Raw genomic sequence first — 23,737 nt, 5'->3', positions numbered from 1 at the left:
GTTGGCCTTCTGGGCTGTGAGCGCACATTGCTGGCTCACGTCCAGCTTTTCATCCACCAGTCCCCCCCAAGTCCTTCTCAGCAGGGCTGCCCTCAATCCCTTCATCCCCCAGCCTGTATTGATAGTGGGGGTTGCCCCGACCCAGGTGCAGGACCCTGCACTTGGCCTTGTTGAACCTCATGAGGTTCACACAGGCCCACTTCTCGAGCTTGTCCAGGTCCCTCTGGATGGCATCCCGTCCCTCAGGCATGTCAACAATTTTATTTTTTTTTCTTCCCCCCCTTAACCCTCGCAACAGTAATGCCTTTTATTGAAATTGTCAGGAGTGGCAATTTCATGAAGACATCGGTGCCTTAGGAATCGGGGAGGGCTGTCATGAAAGCTACTAAAACCCCTTTATGATTGAAAATTATTATCAGTAGCTAGCACACAGACTGCTCTGAAAATCCATTAAAAAATTCTGTAGCCTTTTCAACTTCCAAGAATTATAGTCATCTTTCTTCAACTTGAAGAATGTGAGGTTGGAAATTTGGCCCTCACACTGTTCATGTCACATATTCGTTATAAACAAAAAAAATTAGCCGCCACAGTTCATCAAGTTCAAACTCATAAACACTAATTCATTAATGTAAATTAAAGATACCATATCTGCTTACTTAATATCCACGTTTTGCTGCCAAAATTTGATCACACAAATTAGGGATTGGCCTTGTGGGACATTTGCTTCAGCACTACAGTTATCTACTGCTTACTACCAATGAAAGAAGCAGCTATTTGATCTGCATAACCACTGTGTGATCCAATGTTACTATCTTTATAATGCTCCAACAATAGGTTTATTTTTGTAAGTCAGGGACAGAATTCCTCAACCGCTGAACAGTAGCCTTATTCAGCTCCAGTTAAAAATGAGGAACTGGTAAAGCACAGTTACACAAGTGGTGGGCATAATTAGAAGTCCAACTTTATTTCCATAAGAAGTTTTCCACACAAAAAAAACACCCAGAGATATTTTTTCAAGTTGCCATGAGAGGCTAACAAAGATTTCTTACATTTCATTCGTCTCTCAGAAAGGACTGGACATTTCTTTCTTAGATTACTATTTTCTAGGAGTCCATTTGGTATTTACCCACCAATTCATGTCTTGTTCATAATATTCAGAGATATAACATAAGGTAATACAACTGATACCTGTAAATGACTACTATTGTCCTTGCTAAAGGTGTCCTGACACTTTTTAGACAACCAAAAAAGAGTCTAAATAAATCTTTAACCCCACATACATGTGAAATGATCAAATTCTTCAGATATCTTTTCAGTCCATTAATCACTTCCACTAAAAAGTATTATTTTCCAAAACATGCACACGTGAGAACTTCACACTTGATTTAGAATACATACATTTTTATTATGAAACTATTCAAAAGTTAGTTACTGAATTAGAATAACTGAATAGATGGGATCTTATCATCAATGTTTTATGATAACTAAGGATCACCTGGAATCACTACACTTTTTTAAAGAAAATGTACGATGCATGTTGAAAGCTTTAAGCATACTTAAGTACAGTACATGGTTCTCTCTGGAGAATACTCATTACTAAGCTCAAACATTGTTTGAACCCACCTATTTTTCATTCCGACAGTCCTTTATGCACTTTTCACTGGTGGTTTTTTTCCTTTTTGCTATCCAAGTGTGGTGGGGTTTTTTTTCCCCACTGGTATGATAAGTATAGTATAGTACAGAACTAAAGCAGAATAAATGCCATGCAAAAACAGATCTTTGCATTCCATGCAACATCCATTTTGGGTTTGTTTTTTTGGTTGTCAAAATAAACAAACACCAAATTACTTCTCTTTCTACAACCAAAAAATAAATTGGAATAATGACAGAAAAGATAAAAGTGCTATGGCAAACCCCTCCCCCCAAATTTAAGTCTTAGAAGAAACTATACTATACATTATTTGAAAAGAAGTATGATATCTATAAAAATCAAACATTTCCTGGGGAAGTGGCCTAATATTTATTGTACCTCTTTGTACAAGCACCATTCCATTGTTCCAGCAACAGTAGATAATGATTTTGGCTGGCCTCATGCTGACCTATAATACTTATATGCCAAGGCATTTATCAACTTCATAAAAACCCAACAGACATATTAGTATGTAAAAGGAAGTACATTTCCTTATTACAAGTGTTTCTTCCTGATATTGCTTCATGTCTTCAAGGAAAAAAAATGGTACCACAGTCCACCCAGCCATTTTTAAAAAAAATATTCCTTAGTAACCACCAAGAAAGCTCATGGAAATGCTTTTTTTTTTTTTTTTTTTTTTTTTTTTTTTTTTTTTTAATTTTTTTTTTGGGGGGTGGGAGGGGAGCAGGGAAGGAACATGCAGAGTTGCTAAAAAAAAAACCACATTAAACTGAGAAATACGTTCTCAAAGCAGAATATAAGCAACAGAAATGGAGATTTACATTTAATCATTTCCATTGGATTAAAAACAAAGTACCGATTAAGGCCAGTGAAAATGAATTATACTGCATGTTTTATGCCAGCATAGAGTCATCCAAAAAAATCACAGAATCATCAAATGATAGAATGGTTTGGGCTGGAAGGGACCTTTAAAGATCATCCAAGTCCAACCCCTCCGCTGTGGGCAGGGACACCTTCCACTAGACCAGGTTGCTCAAAGCCCCGTCCAACCTGGCCTTGACGCTTCCAGTGATGGGGCGCCCACAACTTCTCTGGGCAACCTGCTCCAGTGCCTCACCACCCTCATAGGGAAGAATTTCTTCCTTATGTCCAATCTAAATCTACCCTCTTTCAGTTGAAAACCGTTGCCCCTTGTCATGTCACTACAGGCCTTGGTAAAAATCACTAATACTGGTGAACAATGGTGTTTTCGGTTCTTGTACAGAGAACCTACACCAGCCAGAAGCAGTTACGCATTGGTCGCTTCCTGAGGAGGCAGTGATATATGACGTGCACAAGGACGGACAAACTGTTCTATCAACCTATAAAGAAAATGCTTTGTAACAAAACACACCAGGAGAGGAGGACTGTGGCAAGAAGAATCATTGTATCCTCATTGTCTAACAATTTGTAAAGAAGCTGTGGCCTCCCAAAATACTTACATTTTCCACACCAAAATACCATATTTAAAATAGATCCAAGCGCTACAAAAAAAAAAAATCACCTAGCCTGTTACTTTGGTGCTAGAGGTCATGTGAAACAACTGTTTGGGAGACATGTCATGCTTTTACATGACTCAGCACACAGCTGAGCACTGCCACTGCTGTCTGAAAGGAGATGCTAAGAACAGGTAAACTCCCACCGTCCATATTCATGCCCTAGCACAGAAGTAGGGAACTACTACTGCTGCTACTGTCGTAATACAAACAATTTTCTCCACATGATGGTGGAGCACTGAAAAAACCCAACCCCTCTATTTGGGAACCCATATATCATGGCAGATAGCTAGGAATCCATTTACACTGTACATTTGCTCTATAAGAAAGCAAAGAAACTGAATAAATGAAGGTGCTTTGTGGAACAGAATGCTTTAAATGCCCCTGAAAAAAGTGATACGGTTATTGAACCACTGCTCCATCACATTTCCATCAAAATGTACCAAGAAGGGATATGAACACTTCCCACCTTTATCAATCAGTCTAACTCACTGAAAAGGTTAAAAACGTGAACAAGACCAAACTTGGAATTCACTGTGGAGGAAAAAAGAAAAGTGCTACAAAACAGATTTCTTTTGCCATTTTAAAAAGACAGAGTACACAGGATATGATGAGTCAAGCAAGAGAGCTCTCTACTGAAAAAGGCATATAAAAAACCCCAACATCATGGCCAAAACAGCCACAAATTCTATGCCAATTTTCTTCTAATCCACCTAAATACAGCCAACCTGATACACAAATTGTCTAACTTTGAAATATTTTGGTTATTGCTTGTAAAAAAAAAAAGCAGTGATAAATTGTATATACATTTTTCAATTTTATGAAATATCATTACATTAACTTATGCAGCAAAATTATAAAATACAAAAGGCTAATCAGAAAAATGTCCATCTGTTGTGTGATATTAATAAGTTAGTATTAAAATTTTGGTACATCTACATTATTTTCAGAAAACTTCTTATTCTTCATACAAGTCAAAGTTCTTACCATAAAAGTTTCTGTTCTGCTGGGATACTGAATATAACACGTCAGCTTTTTTGGTTGGCAAGTTCTGTTCGCTGTAAAAGAAGCATACATGTAATTTGAAGGCTTAAACTATTGATGTACGATCACAAACCTTATTGCCTGGAGTGCATACAAGCATAAAAACTTTGCCTATGTGAAACTGACTTATCATCACTGTCACTTTTTTTTTTTTTACTCTCACACACACAACTTATCATCACTGTCACTTTTTTTTTTTTACTCTCACACACACACTATACAGAAGATCCATAAGACAGTAGGGGTGGCCCTTTAATACTTTTAACACAGCTCCCACACGTGACAGGCTGTGCTGATGCAGAGAAATTTCAGATGACCTGAATCCTTTAATATGGACAGACAAAAAAATACACAGTTTGTGAGGCTGGTGTTCCCAGTTTGTTCTGGAGATTGGACGCCCACTCATCCCAGCCTTACTCTAGAGTACAACAGCAGGATGCCTAATAGGCAGCACATAAAAAGCAAATTTTCTCGATCTTAAGATCACATCAGCCTGCTTAATAAAGACAGCTGGTTCCCAAAATTATAAACAATAGAAAAATGATATGTCACCTGTGAGGAAGAACTACCAACTGCACTTTTTCTCACTGTAAACTAAAGAATTTCATAAAAATTTCAAAAATTGCTTATTAACAGAGATCACCAAGAAAGCGAGACAGTTTTGAATACCTGTTTTCTGTAGTAATTTTCAAATGGAACAGATACCACTGGTCACCTGATACAATTTATTTGTAGGTTTTACCTAGAATTGCCACTTTAGTGCAGCAGAAGTATGCTACCCATGTGGTATACTATATGGTTTCCAATTTATCATCAGTATCACCCGTATCTGAAACAAATACATTTTTCAGTGCTAAAAGTTTACACCCTGACTATTTTGAAGTTAAACATATAGCAGCATCTGACTATGACAAGCTTGTTTTCTAAAAATGCAAAAATCTCATCAGTATCAATACCTTAAGTATGTGTAACCTTTAGCTAACATTCTATCTTGTCCATTTTCCTAGTTTGACATTTTGCTATTCATTAATACTTTGTTGTGACAACAAACATCAGCCTTCTAAGTTGTGATGCCACTTAAGTCTTTCATTCATAGGGATTTTCATTTAAAAACTTTTTCGAAAACTGGAAGATTACAACAGCAAACCCAAGAAGAAGAAAAAAAAAAACAAGCCATCAGCAGATTTACTAAATCTTGGTGGTTTAGTTAAGCAAAAAGCATGCCTTACCAATCCAGATAGGGAGCTGACAAACACCCTGCCAATTCCTTCCTTCTCCAAGAGTAAGGCAGGGAAGAAGATACACAGTGGCAATGTTTCAATTTATAAAAAAAAAAACACAATTGGAATTTTTTATTAAAAAAAAAAAAAAAAAAAAATGGCTCTTGTTATTGAAAGGACAGGAAAACAAGGAAAATACTGAAAGAAACAGGAAGAATGGAGAAAGAACCTAACAGAAAACAAAACACTAAGTAATTTTTTTCCACCTTCTAAAAGAATTTAAGTAATTAATTTGTATTTTTTTGTTTTTATGAGACAAAGTCTGAATGGTTAGATGGGAACTAGTGAGTATTGCCAGTCAACTCTAATTACCAGTCATATAAAATCCTTCTGAAAGTCCCAGTAAGTCATTTGTATTTTGATAAAGTATGATTTTGTTTCTTTATTTGACAATTATTTAAGCAACAGTGTAAGCAGATTCTTAATGAACTAAGTTGTTTTAAATTTATCATTTTCTCTCTCATAGAGAGACACATGCAACATTTGGGCATCCCATTACCTCTTGGGCATGTTTAGAAATGAGGCATGGTTATAACTGTAGAAATCACTGTTTGAGGCAACTGTAAACACTGAAAATATAAACATGGCTTGGAGTAGCTTTACACATATTTATATCAGTATCCAATAAAAAGCCCATAAGGTTTTTGTATAGTGGGGTTTTATACCGTTTGTTGGGAGGGGAAAGGCAGGAGGGAGGGAGGAAAAGAGGGGAGCAGATAAAAGCATGGGGTAAAAAGTGTTTTTTAATGGGAAGTAGACACCATAGTCATAATCTCCAGTTCAGAAAGTCCATAAAGCAGCCAAATACAATAGGCCAAAAGAATACCCTTACAAAATACCACTCTATCTGCTGTCGTCCTTCATAAACAACTGCTGGCTACTGGTATAGACTGAATGCATGTCAGATGAACCTTTGGCCCTATCCTGTCATGGCCATTTTTATGTCCTTATTTATGCTTCTATATGCAAAATAAAATAATACCCTAGGAAACTAAGAACTAAGCAAATGACTGATTTTGCTTTCTTGCAGTTCCAAAATAATCAGAGACATTTCCATTCATACAGAAGCTGTATTTTGTATGTTTTAAATAAAAAAATTGTTTTGATAACTTGCTACAATACTTTATGAAATAAGTTTTTAAATTTTGCATCTCCGCTTACAGAAGTCAGAGCCTTTCGATTTCCTGGTATTTGCTATTCTCTTCCCCGTAAAATAACTTTTCATGAAAATATACGTCCAAAAATTTGCTCAAATCTAGCAATCATTTGTGACTAGTCTTGGTCTCACAACTGTGCTCTTCCACTTTATGGATATAAACAAGATTCGAGAGAAGAATGTATGGGTTCTAGTAGGAACTACGTTCCACACGCGGTTTTCTGTAGTGCGTGTCTTAAACTCTATGTGGAAGGTTGATAACTTTCTATTTCGCAGCACCACATAATCATTTAAGTTGGAAGGGACCTCTTCAGATCATCTAGTCCAACCCCCCTTGCTCAAGCAGGGTCAACTACAGCAGGCTGCCCAGGACCACGTCCAGTTGGGTTATGAGTATCTCCACAGACACTCCATGTCTCTGGGCAACGTACTTGTTACTAGCATGCATCAATTCTTAGTAAGTTTAATAAAATTTGGCTACTACCCACATTTTTGGCCAGTTTTAGTAATTTTACACTTTTCAGCAAAGATTTTCAAACAGGTCAATCAATTATCAAGTGATCAATATACGTCTGAGGTGTTCTAGAAAACTGAATTTCAGAACGATGACTAGTAGCAGTATACAGGATTCACCTATTGCCATTCCCACCTCCTTGTCAGGGGCCTGTCTGTACAACTGTCACAGATATGATTTATATAGACACTTGTATTCCATTACAGATGGCAGGTTACCCACAGCCTAAAAAACTTGTAACTAAAGATGTGTAGCAATTATTTCACATTAACACACCCTGGCCCTCAGCAGGGCTTAGCAGTTCTGGCTCAGCGCCATAATAATGTGGCTCAGTGCCTTCCAAACAGAACTAGTGTTGCAGCGTCAGAGTGAAGGTAAACTTAACACTTCATTGTCCGCACCCTTATTTCTAGATAGGTTGCCACGGACACTTGACCTCAAGCGTATGAAGTTCCAAAGCATGTTTTCTTGATTTTTTTGGAAGCAACACATGAACATTGGAACAACTTATTTTTCTGTAAATACAACCTATGCAAGTTCTAACAGCATTAGCATTACCTGCAGGAAGCACTTTCTTTAACATTCTTGACATCTGCCAGATTGATTCCTTCAATAACAGGTGAGTCCGGATTTGCAGATCCATTGCTGATATGATCACTGCTTTCATATCCAGATTCTGTCCTCTGAATTTGCCAGTTATCACCATGCATTTTTCTCTCTGTAAATCCTTTGCTTTTTTCAGCATTCCCTTTTCCCTCCGAATCCAGTGAACTTCGACTTCCTGTATCCTGTTTTGTTTCATCTTCATATATAGTCATTAAACCTTTCTGGATTTGGTTCTCTTTTGGCCAATGGTTAAAGCTTCGCTCCTTTTCATGCTTAGATTTACTGTTTGGATTTGCCTTGTGCTTTGGGCTATGCTGCTTTTTCTCAGTCTCGCTGAAAATGCTGTCTACATTTAGCGTCTCTCGCATAGGTTTCCAACCTTTACTTCTGCTTCTGGTGATACTTCCTCTGTCCCTAGAGCCTTGACTGGTGTCTGTATCGTAGCCAGTGACACCATCAGTGCGGGTCCTGATCATTGGTTTCTCCCCAGCAGGAAAAGCTTCTGTTTTATTTGATCCAAGCACCTGTACAGAAAGCTTTGCTTGGTGAGGTGCATTGTCATGCTTATAGGGGCCTCTTCCCTGGCTGCTGTATATGCGCTGATCAGCACAGTGTCTAAGTCCATTTCCAACTGGAGGAGACCCCAACTTAACATTGGAACGGTCCTCCCCAATCAAATCTTATAAGAAGAAAAAGAAAAAAGCTCCATTAAAGTTTTCATTAATATTTAACTGGTATTGTTACAGTACTTACGTTTCTTACACTAGCTCAACAGATTCAGCACATATTTCAGAATACTGAAAACTGGGAAACTCTAATCTTACAGTGTGTTCTCTTAAAGGGAGAAAAAAATCTGCACAGCTAGTATTGATGCTAAAAGCTATTTAACCCATTGATTCGCTGGTCGTATTTTTAAAATGTACCTCTTTGTCTCCCAGACTCTTTTCTTGGTCCTCTGTCTGCATCTTTTCGTAAAGATGAGAAGTTTTTCATATCAGCCACTTTCTGAGCACACTCTCTGGATATGTCCTTTAGCCTGTCCTTTTGATCGCTGTAACCTAACTTAGCTGCAAAAAATACTTCTTGTCAAAGATCATTACTAAAAAGTCATTCATCATCAAAACACACAAATATATTTATGTACCATAACATTTAGTTTTTAATATTAATACTACTTAAAAAGACTAATGAATTACATAACACAGATTAAGAAAATGAGCTGTATAGTACAGGTATAAATGGATAGGTATCTCCAAGGACTCCACTAAATGGAGCTAATGAAAGTAACCAAAGCAGCATTATGTCAAGCATGTCTTACAAACACCTCTTACTTACTAAAATTGAATGCTCAAGCCATCTTCAAAGCATATACAGTTTACATTAAATTTTATGAATTATACTGAAAAAATGAATCTAAGTTTAATCTTGTCTAAATGTGAATGTTTACTTTTAATAAAACAGTGGAGTCTGTTTATGAAAACAAATCCTTTTATTTCTGAAAAGGTAAATACTGACCATTTTTGAGTCATCGCTCCATCAAAAAAAGAGTTACCAAGCTTAGCATTCTCAGTTTTAAAAAGTCTAGAATTCAACTATAAAGACAGAAGAGAAACACATCTCAAGAGAAGGCAGCATCTCTCTGCCTGAGAAGTATGGAGAGTTCAGAACAAAGGCACTGACAAGTAATGCAGAAGTCACTGCCTCATATGACTTCTTACAGCTTGATTTGCTTGGAAGCCTAATGTACAGATAGAATGGATTTTTACTTTTTTTACTGTTCTTTCCAAACATAAGATAAAGTCCATTAATATACAGGACTACAAATAATGCAGCATTATCACAATACTGTTGAGGAACAGTGTTCCTCAAATAGCCAATGATCCACAGAGCCACACCATGTGCTCCGAAGTATCAATCAGCTTCAAGTTTCTAATGTTCTAACCGACAATATGATTGGAAGGCATGATGATGTTTGAGAAATGGATCAAGTCCTCAAGAGCCACTTTAGTGCAGGAATAAGGGGTAATAAAAAAATTTTGCATTTACAGTTCTCCAGAAAAGTTAACATTCCATGGCAGATATTACTTAAACATTAGTTGTTATTCAAAGATTCATTCAAGTCAATGGTGGAATTCTTCCTTTAGAAACAGTACCAGCCCAGAGGTTAGAACGTACCTGAAATGCTACCAACTGAAATATTTCATAAGACGACACATTTGGGTTTTTTTCGGGGGTGGGAAATACATACCTGGACCTCTACCACCACTAGCTTGAATATGGCTTCTACTGAATTGTGAATTATCTGGCTGAAGTTTTTTATTACTTCTTTGACTAATGGGGTCTCCAATTCCATTCTCTTTCATGAGGTCTGATTTAGGAGCAGAATGCTTTTCAAATCCTATCAAATAACATACCTATCTTTAGAAATGAAAGGCTTCCTAATTTAAAGTTTCCAATATCTAAATTAAAAAATAAGAAAAAACTTTTTAATTGCAGATAAAAAAAAACAAACAAAAGAAAAACCTTACAAGAAAAACCACACCACATTTCAATATGCTAGGCAAATAAGGTTCTGTAATATTTTATATACTGCCATATTTACAGTGGCAGACTGTAATGGAATAGGGTCCTCAATTCTTTCTTCCCTGAAGCAGACTATATCCTATTGCTACTCATTATGTGAAGAGGAACATGTCAAATTCAATTGGTCTTTTATTTAATTTACTTGTATGTTATGTTTAGCGTTTAAAAAAAAAAAAACCAAAACACAAAACCAAGAACCAAAACCAAGACAGCAGTACAAACTACAGAACCAAAAGACTGGATTCTTACATATTGAGGCCTATGCTATATGAATCCCGGAGAAAAGCTTCCTGCAGCTCCTTCTGATTTTTCCCAAAGCTCTGAATTGTGCTCTGCGTGTTTGTGCGTGTATATACACAGATAACAAACACACATGCTCCTAATATCTCTCTGTATTTGTATGAAACTTTAAAGTATCTATTTATAGAATTTTTAAAGGTATTTTAAATGAATCTATACACACATAAGAACATCCGCATATACAGATATACTACAATTTTCTTCTGAAATTACTGGTTATGTGTAAAGTAGTTATTCTAGTGAAGTAGACTGTTCAAATCTACAATAGATCTTTTCTCCCCCATTATCCATGAGCCTCCATTTGTATTCCCTTATCAGACACAAAATAAACAGTTATATACACTAATCTCTTTTCTTTTGAGACCCTTCAGATAATTATTGATAAAGGTATTTAGGAACGAAGCAGCTAATCCATCACCTTCTCCTTTATAATCCCCATTTCAGAAATACAGTCGATACTGTTACTAAAAAAAGATATAAAATATATCTTAATTACCCAAGTCTTCCCCATTTCCTCCTGCTGCTTTGCATTGAGACCAGTGAATAATCTGCTTTGGAGCATCTTCTGGAGATACAGCTGTGCCATCTGGGTTAGCATAAAATAGCAACAATGGCTGAAAGTGACATCGAATGCACCTGGAGACCACATCTTTCCATTTTGTTCCGATCTAAGACAAACAACAAAACAAAACAAAACCCCATAACTTTATCAACAGCATTGAACCCATTATGGAAAGAATAATTTATTAAGCAACAGGTACCAAATGCCTAATTCCAAAGGTACACTAAGATTCAACATTTTGGCACATGAGTTTATGTAAATTGCAGCAAAAAGCCAGAAGCAGTATTACACGGGCTAACAACCAGAACATCAACACTAGGAACACAGCTGCCAGTAATTACGTCTTCTTTTTCATTAAAAGAAGTACCAAATCAACAGTAGACAAGTGCATTAACATTCTGAAACATTTGACATTTGGAAGGCAGAACTGTAAAGTAGTGAAGTCAATTCTAAAATTCAATTGTGAAAACCGATTTACAAAACTAAAGGTTTATTAGAGACATTTGTTTGACTCGTTTCAAGTTTGGTGTCAGAAGAATGCATTTTAGAAGAGTAAAGATCACTAAATTTGGTAGCAGTAAAAACAGTATTTACCTCTTTTACATTAGCGTCATCAAACAGTACCCATTTGCAACTCTTGGTGTGAAAGGCAAAGGCACAGTAGTGTCGGCTTGTGTAGCAAATCATTCCCACAAGAAAAAGTTCACTGTTTTTGGCATTTTCATCTGTAACCCTATAAAACAGCTGTAAAAATGGTTATATATTTTAAAATGTGTAAAACATTTAGCCTCAATTTCCAGACCTACTACTGGCATTTCACCAAGGCAATGGGTATTAAATATCCTGTTGCATTATACAATTTTTCATTAAAATAAATAATAATTTTTGCACTTATTAGGTCTATTTTAACATTTATTTTTGCATAGTTGAAAGGGTAAAACAATAATGCTCTGGAATAATTCCAGAAATTCCAAACTGAACGTGATATTTCTAGATTTTCAACTAGGAATTCACCTACATTCATCTTTGTACTTAGGCACAAGACCAACACTTCTGATGGGACTTCTTCCTCTCACAGAAACTACATCAACCAGCACATTATAAAGAACGGTAAAAGCAGACATAAACTTTGAAGCTAAATTGTACTTTTTTAAAAATACATATATATTTTTATATTTTGTATATATTTACATAAACATAAAATACATGTAAAATGAATTCCAGAATAAGCAAATAGTAAGTTTGAGGTCAGATACCCCAGGAAGATGAAGTTGTGTTGCCAGATTCCGCATAACCTCTTCTGTCAGGTCAGAGTGTTCTGAATCCCAGACTAAACCGATTGTCACAATCTCGGGACAATTCATAAGAACACGACGAATTTTGAACACGACGAATTTTGATTTTTGCACCACAGTTACTCTAGAAAAAAAAGTGATGGAAGGGAAAACAGAGATGTTTAAAAAATGGAAGTCCAAAGTTGAGTTACTAGACAAGAAATAGTGCAACAGAACAACTCTGCAACTTCTTCTAATTCTCAAATTTAATTATGATGTTTGTTTCTAACAATTTAAGGATAAAATTCTTCATCACAAAAACACTCTGATGAAGACTACAGCTAAACTTCTACATCCAGTCACCACCTTAAAACAGAAATCTCTGAAAACATCCAAGTCACCATCACAACTTCTCTTTTGCTGTCCCTCCATTTCATCATTTAAGCTTAGGTCTGTATGTTCTTGTGTACTTTTCAGTGGTTCCTAAATTAACAGTATTTACACAGAACCATTAAGGAAGTGAGGAATTAAGTAGAACAAGCTAAAAGAGACTATTTTTGTCAACAGAAGCACAAAATTACTCCAGTAGAAGACAATGGTGCCAAGCTGTCAATATATATGAACTAAAGCAGCTTCACTCAGAAAATACACCTGTTCCAACTAATCAAAACCACCTAGCTCTATGTTGAACATGAAGTGAAAAAGAAAACACGGACCTAATAACTCGACTTTCTAAACAGGCCACTTGCACCTACAATATCACGTTCATCTATAATTGGAGCAATAAAATATAAATTTAAGGGCTTTTTTTACCCTAAGCTGCACTGCACTGAAGCGGCCACATGTAATCCTGCTTCTAGGGGAATACTTTACCCCGATTTAATATCCTAAACAGCTCTCCCTTGTATCTTAAAGTTATGCAACGTCTTTCTTTACTTACAGGACACTTTCTGTAGTCACCAGTAGTATTTGCTGCCTGCAGCAATTCTGCAAACATTTCCGGCTTGAGACGTTCATGCCTCTCCATCATTCTTTCTACTTCATTACTGTAAAAAAATAAATGGAAATAACTGTGGATCTCCCATCTTAAGAGTTAACAGATTTCAGTCAACTCTCAATTAACTATATCTTATGACTAAAAAGAAAAGATACAGAGGTAAAACGGTAGCAATACATACTTTTTGTCAAGCTCTCTCTACATCTTGCTTTTGAAATCCAAATGTTACTTTTGGACAGTATCTCAAAAACACATTTTAACAAAGGAATACACATTCATTTTTAACACTTACAGCATTTCTCTGGCATGCTTTTCTTATTACTGGAGGGGTGTATATGGAAAAATGAGATACAAGAATAAAAGCTCTTACCACAGGGCTGTGGTAGAAATATAACGCACAAATTCCGTAAAAGGCAACGGGTCTGATGATGCTCCACAACTGCGACATACACACTACAAAAATAAAAATACTTTTGTTTTTATTTACTCAGGACAGTGGAAACAAATTATTTATTAAAGCAATCAAATAAAGGTCTGACCTGTTCATACAGTGTCATAGCAAACTTCTGATGAGAAATACAGGATTTTGAAGTGCACATATCTGTTTCACTGTTTGGCACTAGGTGAAAATGAATCCTCTCAAGGATATTTTCCTAAATAGAAATATTAATGTAAATATAAACTGAAGAAGTCAGAATATATGAGCAACATTACAGTTTAATAGTCCAACTAATCCCCTTGGCTCCAAATAGTCCACCTACAATTTTAGAGTGTACTTAATTCCGTCCCTATTCACAACCCAGTGGATGGGAATATGATGTCTTCATATCAACGTTTCCAAACATTAACAAAACAGCATTAGACAACAGTTACCCAACTGTTCTTCCAGACAGCATTCTCCTTTGAAGGAAGTGAATCTTCAAGAAAAATTAAAAAAGCTGTTCTTACAGTAAGACATGATATTAACGTCATTGCATGCAATGACTGAAATATTTTTTGGATCAGGCCTCTGTCTCAGTTCTTCTTCACACCTTTATGTTTTTCTCTGCATATCAATCTGATTATCTGATCACGTTTAGCACATGCACCAACACAAGTACCATTGACAGAAGCATGGAAAAAGCTCATAAATAGCACATGCCTGATCCCATCCCAAGTCTCACTTTTCAACCTTAAAGAAAGGAAAAGGGAAAAAAAAAAAAAAAAGATTGTCATCAGTTTGGCCCCTGAATCAGCATGGGCATTTTTTACTCTTTTGCCAAAAATACCAGAGGTAATGGGAAGAAGTGAATCTATTCAGGTAGATCATTCAGACAGCTGATTACTTCAGGGGTCCAAGTGCATTTGGATTAGATGAAGCAGTAAAGAGACATTCTCTTTCATGACTGCAATCCGTTAACCTGACTGCAAGATCTCAAACAGCCACTTTCAGAGTCCTCCACTGGATTTTCCTATGTACCTGAAAATGCATCTGGCAGGTAGGTATTCAGTTGTGGATACTTCCAAAGGATGTCCAAAGCTGAAAGTAATCAAAGCAGCAACCATATTTTCTGTCCCTCAAATTTGTGTCTGAAGGTTAATACTGATTTTTTTTTTTCTTTCTTTCCAATTTTCATTGCCTTCTTAGGACTTCTTAGAAAGGCTTCTTTACCAGTGTTCTATGCGATCTTGAGTCATCTTTTATGGCTACAGTAATGGCTCATGTTTTTCAATGAGACACTTCATAAAAGCATAAAGTAATTGCAGCAGGAGTCAAGACCTTCAAGTATTCGTTCACTCTTGGATAAGAAAATGGAAATCTCTTCTGCAGAAGACTTCAGTAATGAGCTGGCTATTTGTAACGGAACATATTTCAATAGCTGATGAGAGAATACTTGGAGGAACAGACTATATATTCAAATCCGTAGGTGCCTCTTCTCCCGAGAGATAACCCTTCTCTCCATCCAAAAAATTTTGGGAGTGACTGAGAGTTCATCATCCTCACCCACCTCCTGTAGTAACAATGTTTCGTGTATCCCTCTGCCCGAGCTACAGAGCAAGGGAAGAAAGTACAGAGCCAATGCAAGATTACTCCATCCCACGTTACCAGACGCTCACTCCATGTGTCTGTTCCCCTAAACTGGCATAAAAGAAGGTCAGTAGTATTATGTCACTTGTATCCCACCTGTGAGCCTGGAGCTACTAAAACAGGCCAGCTTGATATCCACAAAGCTAACGTAATTCTACTCAACTATCACAAAGAATACTTACAAAGCATTCTGCTGCATCATCCATGAATCCAAGCTGGAAACGCTGTTCATCCTTAAAACTTTCTGCCAGGGCGTGTCTCATATTATCCGATGGGAGCGCTTTTTCTCGACTGTGTTGAAATTGTGAAAATATTGCCTAGGAAGAAATACAATTACTTAGCTTCATTAGCCACTTGACTAGACACTGTGGTTCTACACAAATACATCAGTTCTTACGTAGCATGCCTAAACAGCAAACATAAAACGTTTATAAAGCTATGCAACTTTAGAAATTACTGTTTTCTCTTAAAGTTACTTAGGTTCCGTGTTCTGTTACTCATTTCATTATAAGAAGTTATGCTACCAAACTGAACTTTGACCCAGCAGGAAAACACAGAAGTATATAAAAATGCAAGTGATTGACTTTAGCTCCCAGAAGCAACACAAGCCCTGGCCTGTAATTACGCAGCTTTTTTAATTTGGCCACTGGAATAGCGGTTCATGCATACGTATCTCACCTTTACAGATGGTGTGTATTTCTCAGGGCATAATGTAATACAACTCAGGTTAGTTTAACACCCATCATTCATTAAATAATGTAACACTTACATTACTACTTCAGATAGGAATGTATCTTTATTAAGATTATGGCTGTGGAAAAAACTCCCAATTAGATAGAATGCTGATAATCCTTGCTATTAAATCAGCTCTCTGCTGAACCAGTGGACACAACACAAGAGAACAGGTCGATATCCGCAGTTCCAGAACATGAGAATAAATTGCACTTGATTTTTTTTCTTCATTTCCCAGAAGAGATAGTTGGCTACTACTTTTCTTTTTGGCAGAGATACGTATGCAAGTGACCTCATCATTTAGCAAGTAAGGGAGGTTGATTTTGAAAGAACTAAAAGTTAAAAGCTATTAAATGAATGAGAAAACATTTGCAGGTATTAAAGGGTGTATTGAACTGTCAAGAATTCTAAGTCAAACTTCAGAGAAAAATGAAGAGAATCAAGACAAAGCAAATCAGGAGAAGCCATGTAAAATATAAATAAGAATATGCATTCTTCACATAGGCCTCCTATGGTTAAAAAAAAATCTGTTGGATGGAAGGCCAACAAGATACAACAGATAAGCAAAGTTTCAGTGCTAACAGAAAGTAGTGTTTTAACCATGATGCATTCCAGGGTAAGTGCCTGTCAAATATTTAAACTTCCCTCTCATAACAAAAAGCATGGACTACTGATAAAAATTAGTCAATAGCTCAATGTAAACATTCAAAATTAAGTTTTTAACAAATCTAGTAATACAAGCTAACTCTGCTTTGAAAACATTTATCACTGCTCATTTTGACTGCTAGGTCATTTTTGTTATGCAACAGAGCCTTACACTGCCAGCTAAAAAAAAAGTACAGATAAGCAGTTATGCAGATATGTATGCTCATTTTAGTGGCCTGCATAGTCAAAGTCCCACCCCAGTGTTATGCAGAGAAGAAAAGAGCATACTTAACTCTCAGAACACCACCAAAAGAAAAAGATAATGGATTGAACTGAAGTAAACCAGAATTTATTTGCTAAGCTTTTAGTTTATAGGAGAGGCTGATATAGATAAAATATCCTTGTTCATTGGTGAATGAGAAGGGTTAAAATAGCCCAAGACCACCAGAAAAAAAAAAAGCCCCAAAACCCAACCCAAGTCACAAACAAGTTACTGAAATGCATCCTCATCCAGCATACACACTGCATGAAAATCAAAATGCCCCAGGTTCTGAACACAGAACAAACAGAATCACTCAACCAGTATCTCTAAGAAGCCAAGGAAGCAAAACAAGTAGTGTACATAATGACTGAGGAGAGATAACTTCCAAATGAGTTAACCACAATGTTCTGAGTTCGGTACTGAGGCTACTGGTCATGGAGTTATAAAGATCACAACTATACTGTTAAAACAATAACTAATTCCACTCTAACCAATTTCAGAACAGGCAGCAATATCACTTCTTACTGGTATTCTTGGGAATGTATCAAAATAGGAAGACATGACAGTCCAGGCAAGGCAAAATATTCAGGTACAGTAATCCATTTAGATAAATTGCACAAGAAGAGGCATCATGGGAGTAATCAATCCCTCAAAAATAGATAGTTGAAAGAATAAAGAAAATTTCAAGGCCTAAATTACAGCAGCCTTATGAAGCAGCTGAAGCTAGTGTATTGCTTTGGAAGGTGACTTGAAGTGATGCAAAACCTATCTTACTTTGTAGTGGAGCCCCAAAAACTACAGGAAAAGAGAGGGTATTAAGGTACAGCAAGTGGTATGTTTAGCTTAAAAAAAAAAAAGCACCTGGTCTTCACAAGTGCACCATTAGAATGGAATGATTCATTACTTACAGGTTCAATTGCATACCATGAGCACTACCTTCTTCCATGTTTCTGAGCACATTGAAACTGCTATATTATTTTTACTATGATTCCAGCGATATGATTAGTCATTAAGAGTACGTAGTGTAACACATACATTCCAGCAATTGTCACCTTTCAATCCCTCTTCATTTCTTAAAGACTGTTCCAGTGCAGCATTGAACAAGACACTATATGACCAGAACTTCACATGTAATATGGGTCAAATCAAAAGGAAAAGGCCATAAAGTTTACTCTATATTATGACATCAGATATGAACATGAATCCCTATACACACAAAATTCCAGGAAACTAAAGCTATCATCCCAAGACAAACACAAGATTTTATCTGAAAACACAGATACGCCTGAGTTATGGTCTGGACTTCATGTACTAACAAGATCAAGTATCCAGCACACAGAAGAACATGATGTGCATCAAAACACTGGTGAAACAAAAAGTCCCAACAAGTTCTGTAGAGCCAAGAGCTTGTAAGAAGGTTGGAATAAAAGCCTCAGGAACTTAGTGTCAATACGTGTAGTCTCAACCTACTTCAACTTGTTGGCTTTTTAAAATTAACCATTTTAACCAAAGAAATAAAATGGCATCTTTTAGAAAAAACTATGTTTGGAAAAAGACAGAGACACATTCAAAACCAGCTGTACCATACTGCAATCATGATAAACACTAAAAACAGCTGAAAAAACCCTACACGGTATGTAAATTATACACCTCCTGAAAGATTAAATAAATGTCATTGCAAACAGTTCTTGCCTAAAACGCTTATTCAGTAACAAGGTTTGGTCTGTGAAGCTCCCTGAGAATAAACTCTAAAATACTTGGCTTATCCTTGCTTACAATTTAGCATCGCCAAAAAACACTTCGTCAATGAACTACATTTTCAAACAGTGTTGTCCCTTTCAGCTCCCTGCAGATGAGTGATTCCCAGTTCTGTGTATCACTATATCTACTACCATATTTGACTATACATTCTACAGTTCTGTATTAGAATCCCATAAGTGTCTTTATTGTCAAATTGCAGTAAGAGTAGGAAGTGCATACTAGTAAAAAAAAAAAACCAACCCGATACCTTTTTTCATTGGGATTTTTATCCCAATGAAATAGAGATATCATGCTTACAGCTATTTCCCTAGTAACAGCAGGCAGCCAAATACCAGCACAGCAAGAGCAATAAGAACCTAACAGAATTCGCTATGTTTACAGACTTCAGATGAGTTACAAAACTGTTTGAAGCGCAAGTTTTATGTGCTAGTTAAGATATGCAGATCTGACTTACTTCAAACACTAAAAAGTTACCAGCTTTCATTAGTTTTCCAGTACCACTACCTGCCTTTCATTACTTACAAACTGAACAATTAAGTTCTGCACCATTACCATCAACTACTGAGTAAAAAAAGAATCTTGAGACCTTATCAGACAGCAATATAGTTATTGTAAAAGAACTATATTCAAACATTACAGGAAAGAACAAAAGCATATGCATGCAAATAGAAGAAAAAAATCTCTGAGAGGCTAGCTAGAAATTTTCAAATAAGTTATACTGTCTTTTAATAGACAAAAGTTTTATGTTTAAGCAGACTGTAAAATTTGTGTACTGTAAAATTTCTTCTTTAAACACAAGAAAATATTTCTGTTACAAACATCTGTTAAAAATGTCCTTAAATCTAAATTGTTTCTTTACACAAGAATGAGTCACCCAGACATATGTATGATAGGGACATAAATTAGTAAAAATTAGTTAAATTATTTTTCCCACATTTTGAAAGATGATTCTTCCAAAAATTGTTGTTTACCTTTAAAGCACAAAATATGCACGCATCTCCCTGACACACATGTCCAGTTAAACCTCTTAAACTTCGTCGAAATATGTCAAGTTGCCATAATACCTATAAAAACAAAGTTTCACAGAAAACAAGTAATGAGTTCTGAAGGTTCTACGTTTAACACAACAACATACAGTAATTTTCATTTTTTTTTAATTTCACATAACATGTACAACTTGAGCACCAACATTGCTACAAGAATTATGGTCCTTTCCCATTAGTTTGGTAAATTGTGGAGATGAAAGTGGAAGGTTCACATTCACCACTTATAACATTTAGATCTCCTTTTTAAACTTTTTGAAACAATGGCAAACAATGTACTTTGTGTGGAAAAAGAGCTGAAGTACTCTTAAGGAAACAAGCACCAAGCTAAACTGTGTACAGAGATTGTAATAGTCGTCTTCTGGCTTTACATAAGAAGGCGGCAGCTATAGGGTTTACTTTATTTCTCTTTCCCTCTCCTCGCTTCCATGCTTTCTTTAAAAAAAAAAAAAGATGGAAACATGGAAACTGAATTGCTAGGTAAAATGCAAGCATCATTTCAGGTTAAGTCTATACTACATTCTTATGGTCTCTTACTAAAATAGTTGCTGAAATACATTTGTTTTTCCCCAGATCAAAATAATCCTCCTGCTTAATCAGGTATGTTTCTACCTTTTATTTGTGTAACTACTCTATATAAAGGTAACGTCAGCTTGGCTACACTATGCTGCTTTCAGTATCTAACATCTTAGGTACACAATCAGTGCGGTAGTTCAGAAAGTTGCCCATTAAAAAAAAACCCAACCCAAAAATGAGTTCTCAAGAGGCACAGTAACACAACAGCTGCAAATCCAGAAAAAAATAATCCTATCTAGAAATATAAAAGCTAAAATGAATCAGAATGCATTTGAAAATGAATGTCCGAACCTCAGTTCTGAAGGTTGAACAGAGGTTAAAAGAAGAGAAAAGAAAGGAACACATTCCTCCTTGTAAAAGGGCAGTCACTGATCATCAACTACGGTTTGATAAACAGCAGTAGGTTGTGAAGTAGTAGGATTGTCTGAAACTATAACTAAAAATGACTTAGGGTTTAATTTTAGGGCACCCTAAGGGAAAACAGCAAAACTGCAAGAGAATATAGGTCATGCTGTTCCCATTGAATGTAAAACAGCAAACTCATTCTACTAAATCTATTGTATGTTTTTATTTTGAACATATTTAGATACCATACACACCACATAGATATATCTCTCGTATCTCCTATGTTTAAATCCATACAATTTTTAAGGCTTACAGGTTTTTTTTAGGAAGTCTACACATCCATTAAGCCCTCTGCCAGTTTGGTAAATAATTCTGTACAATTTGAAAATGATCGGGTCCAAAATCTCAGCATTACAAAAAAATACATTGTTTTGCTCTTCATTTGCACAGCCTAGAAATTTGTTGCTGTTAATTTCTAGATTTAAAAAGACTATAGTATAAACTAAACTGTGCCTGGTATTCTAACTTGCAGACAATGTGGAAAGGCTAGCACTGCTCTGCCACAGAATTAAGTAGATCCCCATATTCCCTGTCATAAGTAGGCTTGTAAAAGCCCAATTTTTTATCACGCTAATATCACTGTACTATTGAACTACTCTTGAGAGATCTAAAGAGCCAACATTTTTTCAATTACAGCTCATGTAAAAACAGAACAGTGTGTAGGTAAACACATGCAAGAAGCTGGTCAGCAATACATATGCATATAAACAGTAAAAAGAAATCTAAGTCATATTTCTTTGGTATCAAGTGTATCTCCTACTCTAATTCCACAAATCTTTCCTAATATTAAAATCAAAGCTTTCAACTATATGTGCATCTTCTGATATGCCCCAGTACCACAGACTCATGTGTTAATTCTGAGAAAATGGTATTTTAATAAACATAGTGTCCTATTCAATACACAGAGTACCAGTTGCCCCACATTAAAAAGTGTCTTGTAAATTTTGCCAAGTAATAAAACTGCTATGTTTGACAGAAACATTAGTTTTACAATTCAAGCAGCAAGTTTTCAAGTTATGAGTAATTAGATTCCAAATACAAAAGGAAAGTTTTTCTGATATTCTTAATGCATGCAAACAAAATAACATGCTGTCATTTTTTTCAAAATTAAATGTTTAATACTCTCAATCAATTCTTTACAATGAAATGCTAAATAAAATTACTTCCACAGAGTTGTCTTTTTCCTACGATTGCCTTTTCGTTTTTTTTAGGAAAGCCCATTCCAAAAAGACACGCTATTCTGTCTTACGGGGAATCATTAAGAAGTTTAACTGAGAACTGAATTTAACACCATTGAAAAACATGCTGTATTTTTCTGTAAAATACACGTACTGCAATACAAATGGTAAAAACAGCACTGCCAAGAGAACACTTCCCCTACCATGACCATGACCAGCTAAGCTGCAATAAAACCAGAACTGTTTAATAAATTAAGTTTTTTCTTACCTGAACAGCACTATTAAGAAAGCAGCTGTTTTGTCCTGGTTCGTTTAATAAGCCTTTTGTAGGGGCCAGGGACAGTATACTTCCAGGCTGATAAACTTTTCCAAGGTTACCCCCAGGTTTTCTTAAGAATTTCACCCATGCCATTGTTTTTTAGACTTTATAATTGCAATATTTATGCTTAAATATTTAAGGATATGATGGGTGCAAGGCAAAGAAGAAGGTCCTAAGAGAATTCCTTTGAAGTCATGGCATTCCATTCAACTCTGTGCAACAGTAACCATTCATGGATTTAAGTCCATTTTCCATGAGCAGCTGTCAGCCATCTCTCAGGATCAGTCACTCAGTTAAAATACAGCTATACAAAGTTTTTAACTCTCAGACTTTAAAAAAAAAAAAAGGTGTCCAGTTAAGGTTAAAATATGTTAAAAAGTTATTACAATAAAAGTTCCTATTGAGCAAGTTGCACGGTAACTGACTTCTCCTTCCAGGGATATCAATGAAGTATTACTATAAATCATTAGTTGTATTATATTGCAAGTTTATATATATGACAAAAATGGAAAGTTCCTGACAGGCGTTATACTCCTGTTCTCTCATTTTGTTCCATCTTCTTTTTACTTTTAACTGTGACCCATGAAATATGTTCCAGTTCAGAAGACTCCATGTTAACTTCATTCTCTTTCCAGTGAATCTGAAATAGGAAAAAAACAGAAAATATAAAAATAGCACTTTTCAAACTGTTAAAGACCTTCCAAATCAGAAAAGAGATCATGTCCAAAACAACCTCTTAATCTAAAGGCAGATGCAATAACCAGGGAAGAGGAGGAGAAAAAATCGCCCCCTAAAAGTTGTTTTTAAGGCAGAAAAATTATTTTATCTGTCATAAGCTATTATCTTCTAATGTATTATACACCTCTAAAGACCACAACAAAATTACTGTAAAAGGTTCTGCTAACAATATGCAACAGCTCATAAAGACCACAGAACACGAGTTATTCTAACTTTGAATCTCCAAGATTACCAAAAAATAAATACTTTTAGTCAACACTTGAAAGCCTAAGATGGTTTTGATTTCAATAACCCAGCAAATCACATGAACTGATACGTATTTCTACGTCTTAAGATTACTGAGATGTTTTAGATGGATTCTCAGCTAGTACTCAGCTTTCAAAATTTTTTACTACCTAGTGAACACTACATAAATGTCATTAACCTAGTTGTGTTCTTAAAGCATCCAGAAAAAACACAGCTAGTAGCACAGCAAGAACATTCCAGTAGCTGCCCCAATAACTGATTC

The 23,737-nt window shown here is 35.9% G+C and overlaps 1 protein-coding gene across 1 annotated transcript in view; it reads right to left on the bottom strand.

Moving 5' to 3' along the window:
* USP53 (ubiquitin specific peptidase 53) overlaps positions 1–23,127 on the bottom strand; it is a 32,491-nt gene extending 9,364 nt beyond the window's left edge. The window contains 15 exon segments of the mRNA XM_019474658.1: positions 4,174–4,244; positions 5,460–5,501; positions 7,739–8,465; positions 8,710–8,853; positions 10,035–10,184; positions 11,166–11,337; positions 11,826–11,975; positions 12,488–12,628; positions 12,630–12,650; positions 13,446–13,551; positions 13,873–13,955; positions 14,042–14,155; positions 15,753–15,887; positions 19,942–20,034; positions 22,441–23,127. Of these exon segments, the coding sequence (XP_019330203.1) occupies positions 4,174–4,244; positions 5,460–5,501; positions 7,739–8,465; positions 8,710–8,853; positions 10,035–10,184; positions 11,166–11,337; positions 11,826–11,975; positions 12,488–12,628; positions 12,630–12,650; positions 13,446–13,551; positions 13,873–13,955; positions 14,042–14,155; positions 15,753–15,887; positions 19,942–20,034; positions 22,441–22,584 (2,293 nt within the window). The 5' untranslated portion in view covers positions 22,585–23,127.
* Positions 23,128–23,737: the final 610 nt, after the last annotated feature.

Source organism: Aptenodytes forsteri, unplaced genomic scaffold (assembly GCF_000699145.1).
Source record: "Aptenodytes forsteri isolate BGI_AS27 unplaced genomic scaffold, ASM69914v1 Scaffold317, whole genome shotgun sequence".
NCBI lineage: Eukaryota > Metazoa > Chordata > Aves > Sphenisciformes > Spheniscidae > Aptenodytes > Aptenodytes forsteri.
This window is presented reverse-complemented; position numbering and strand designations above follow the sequence as displayed.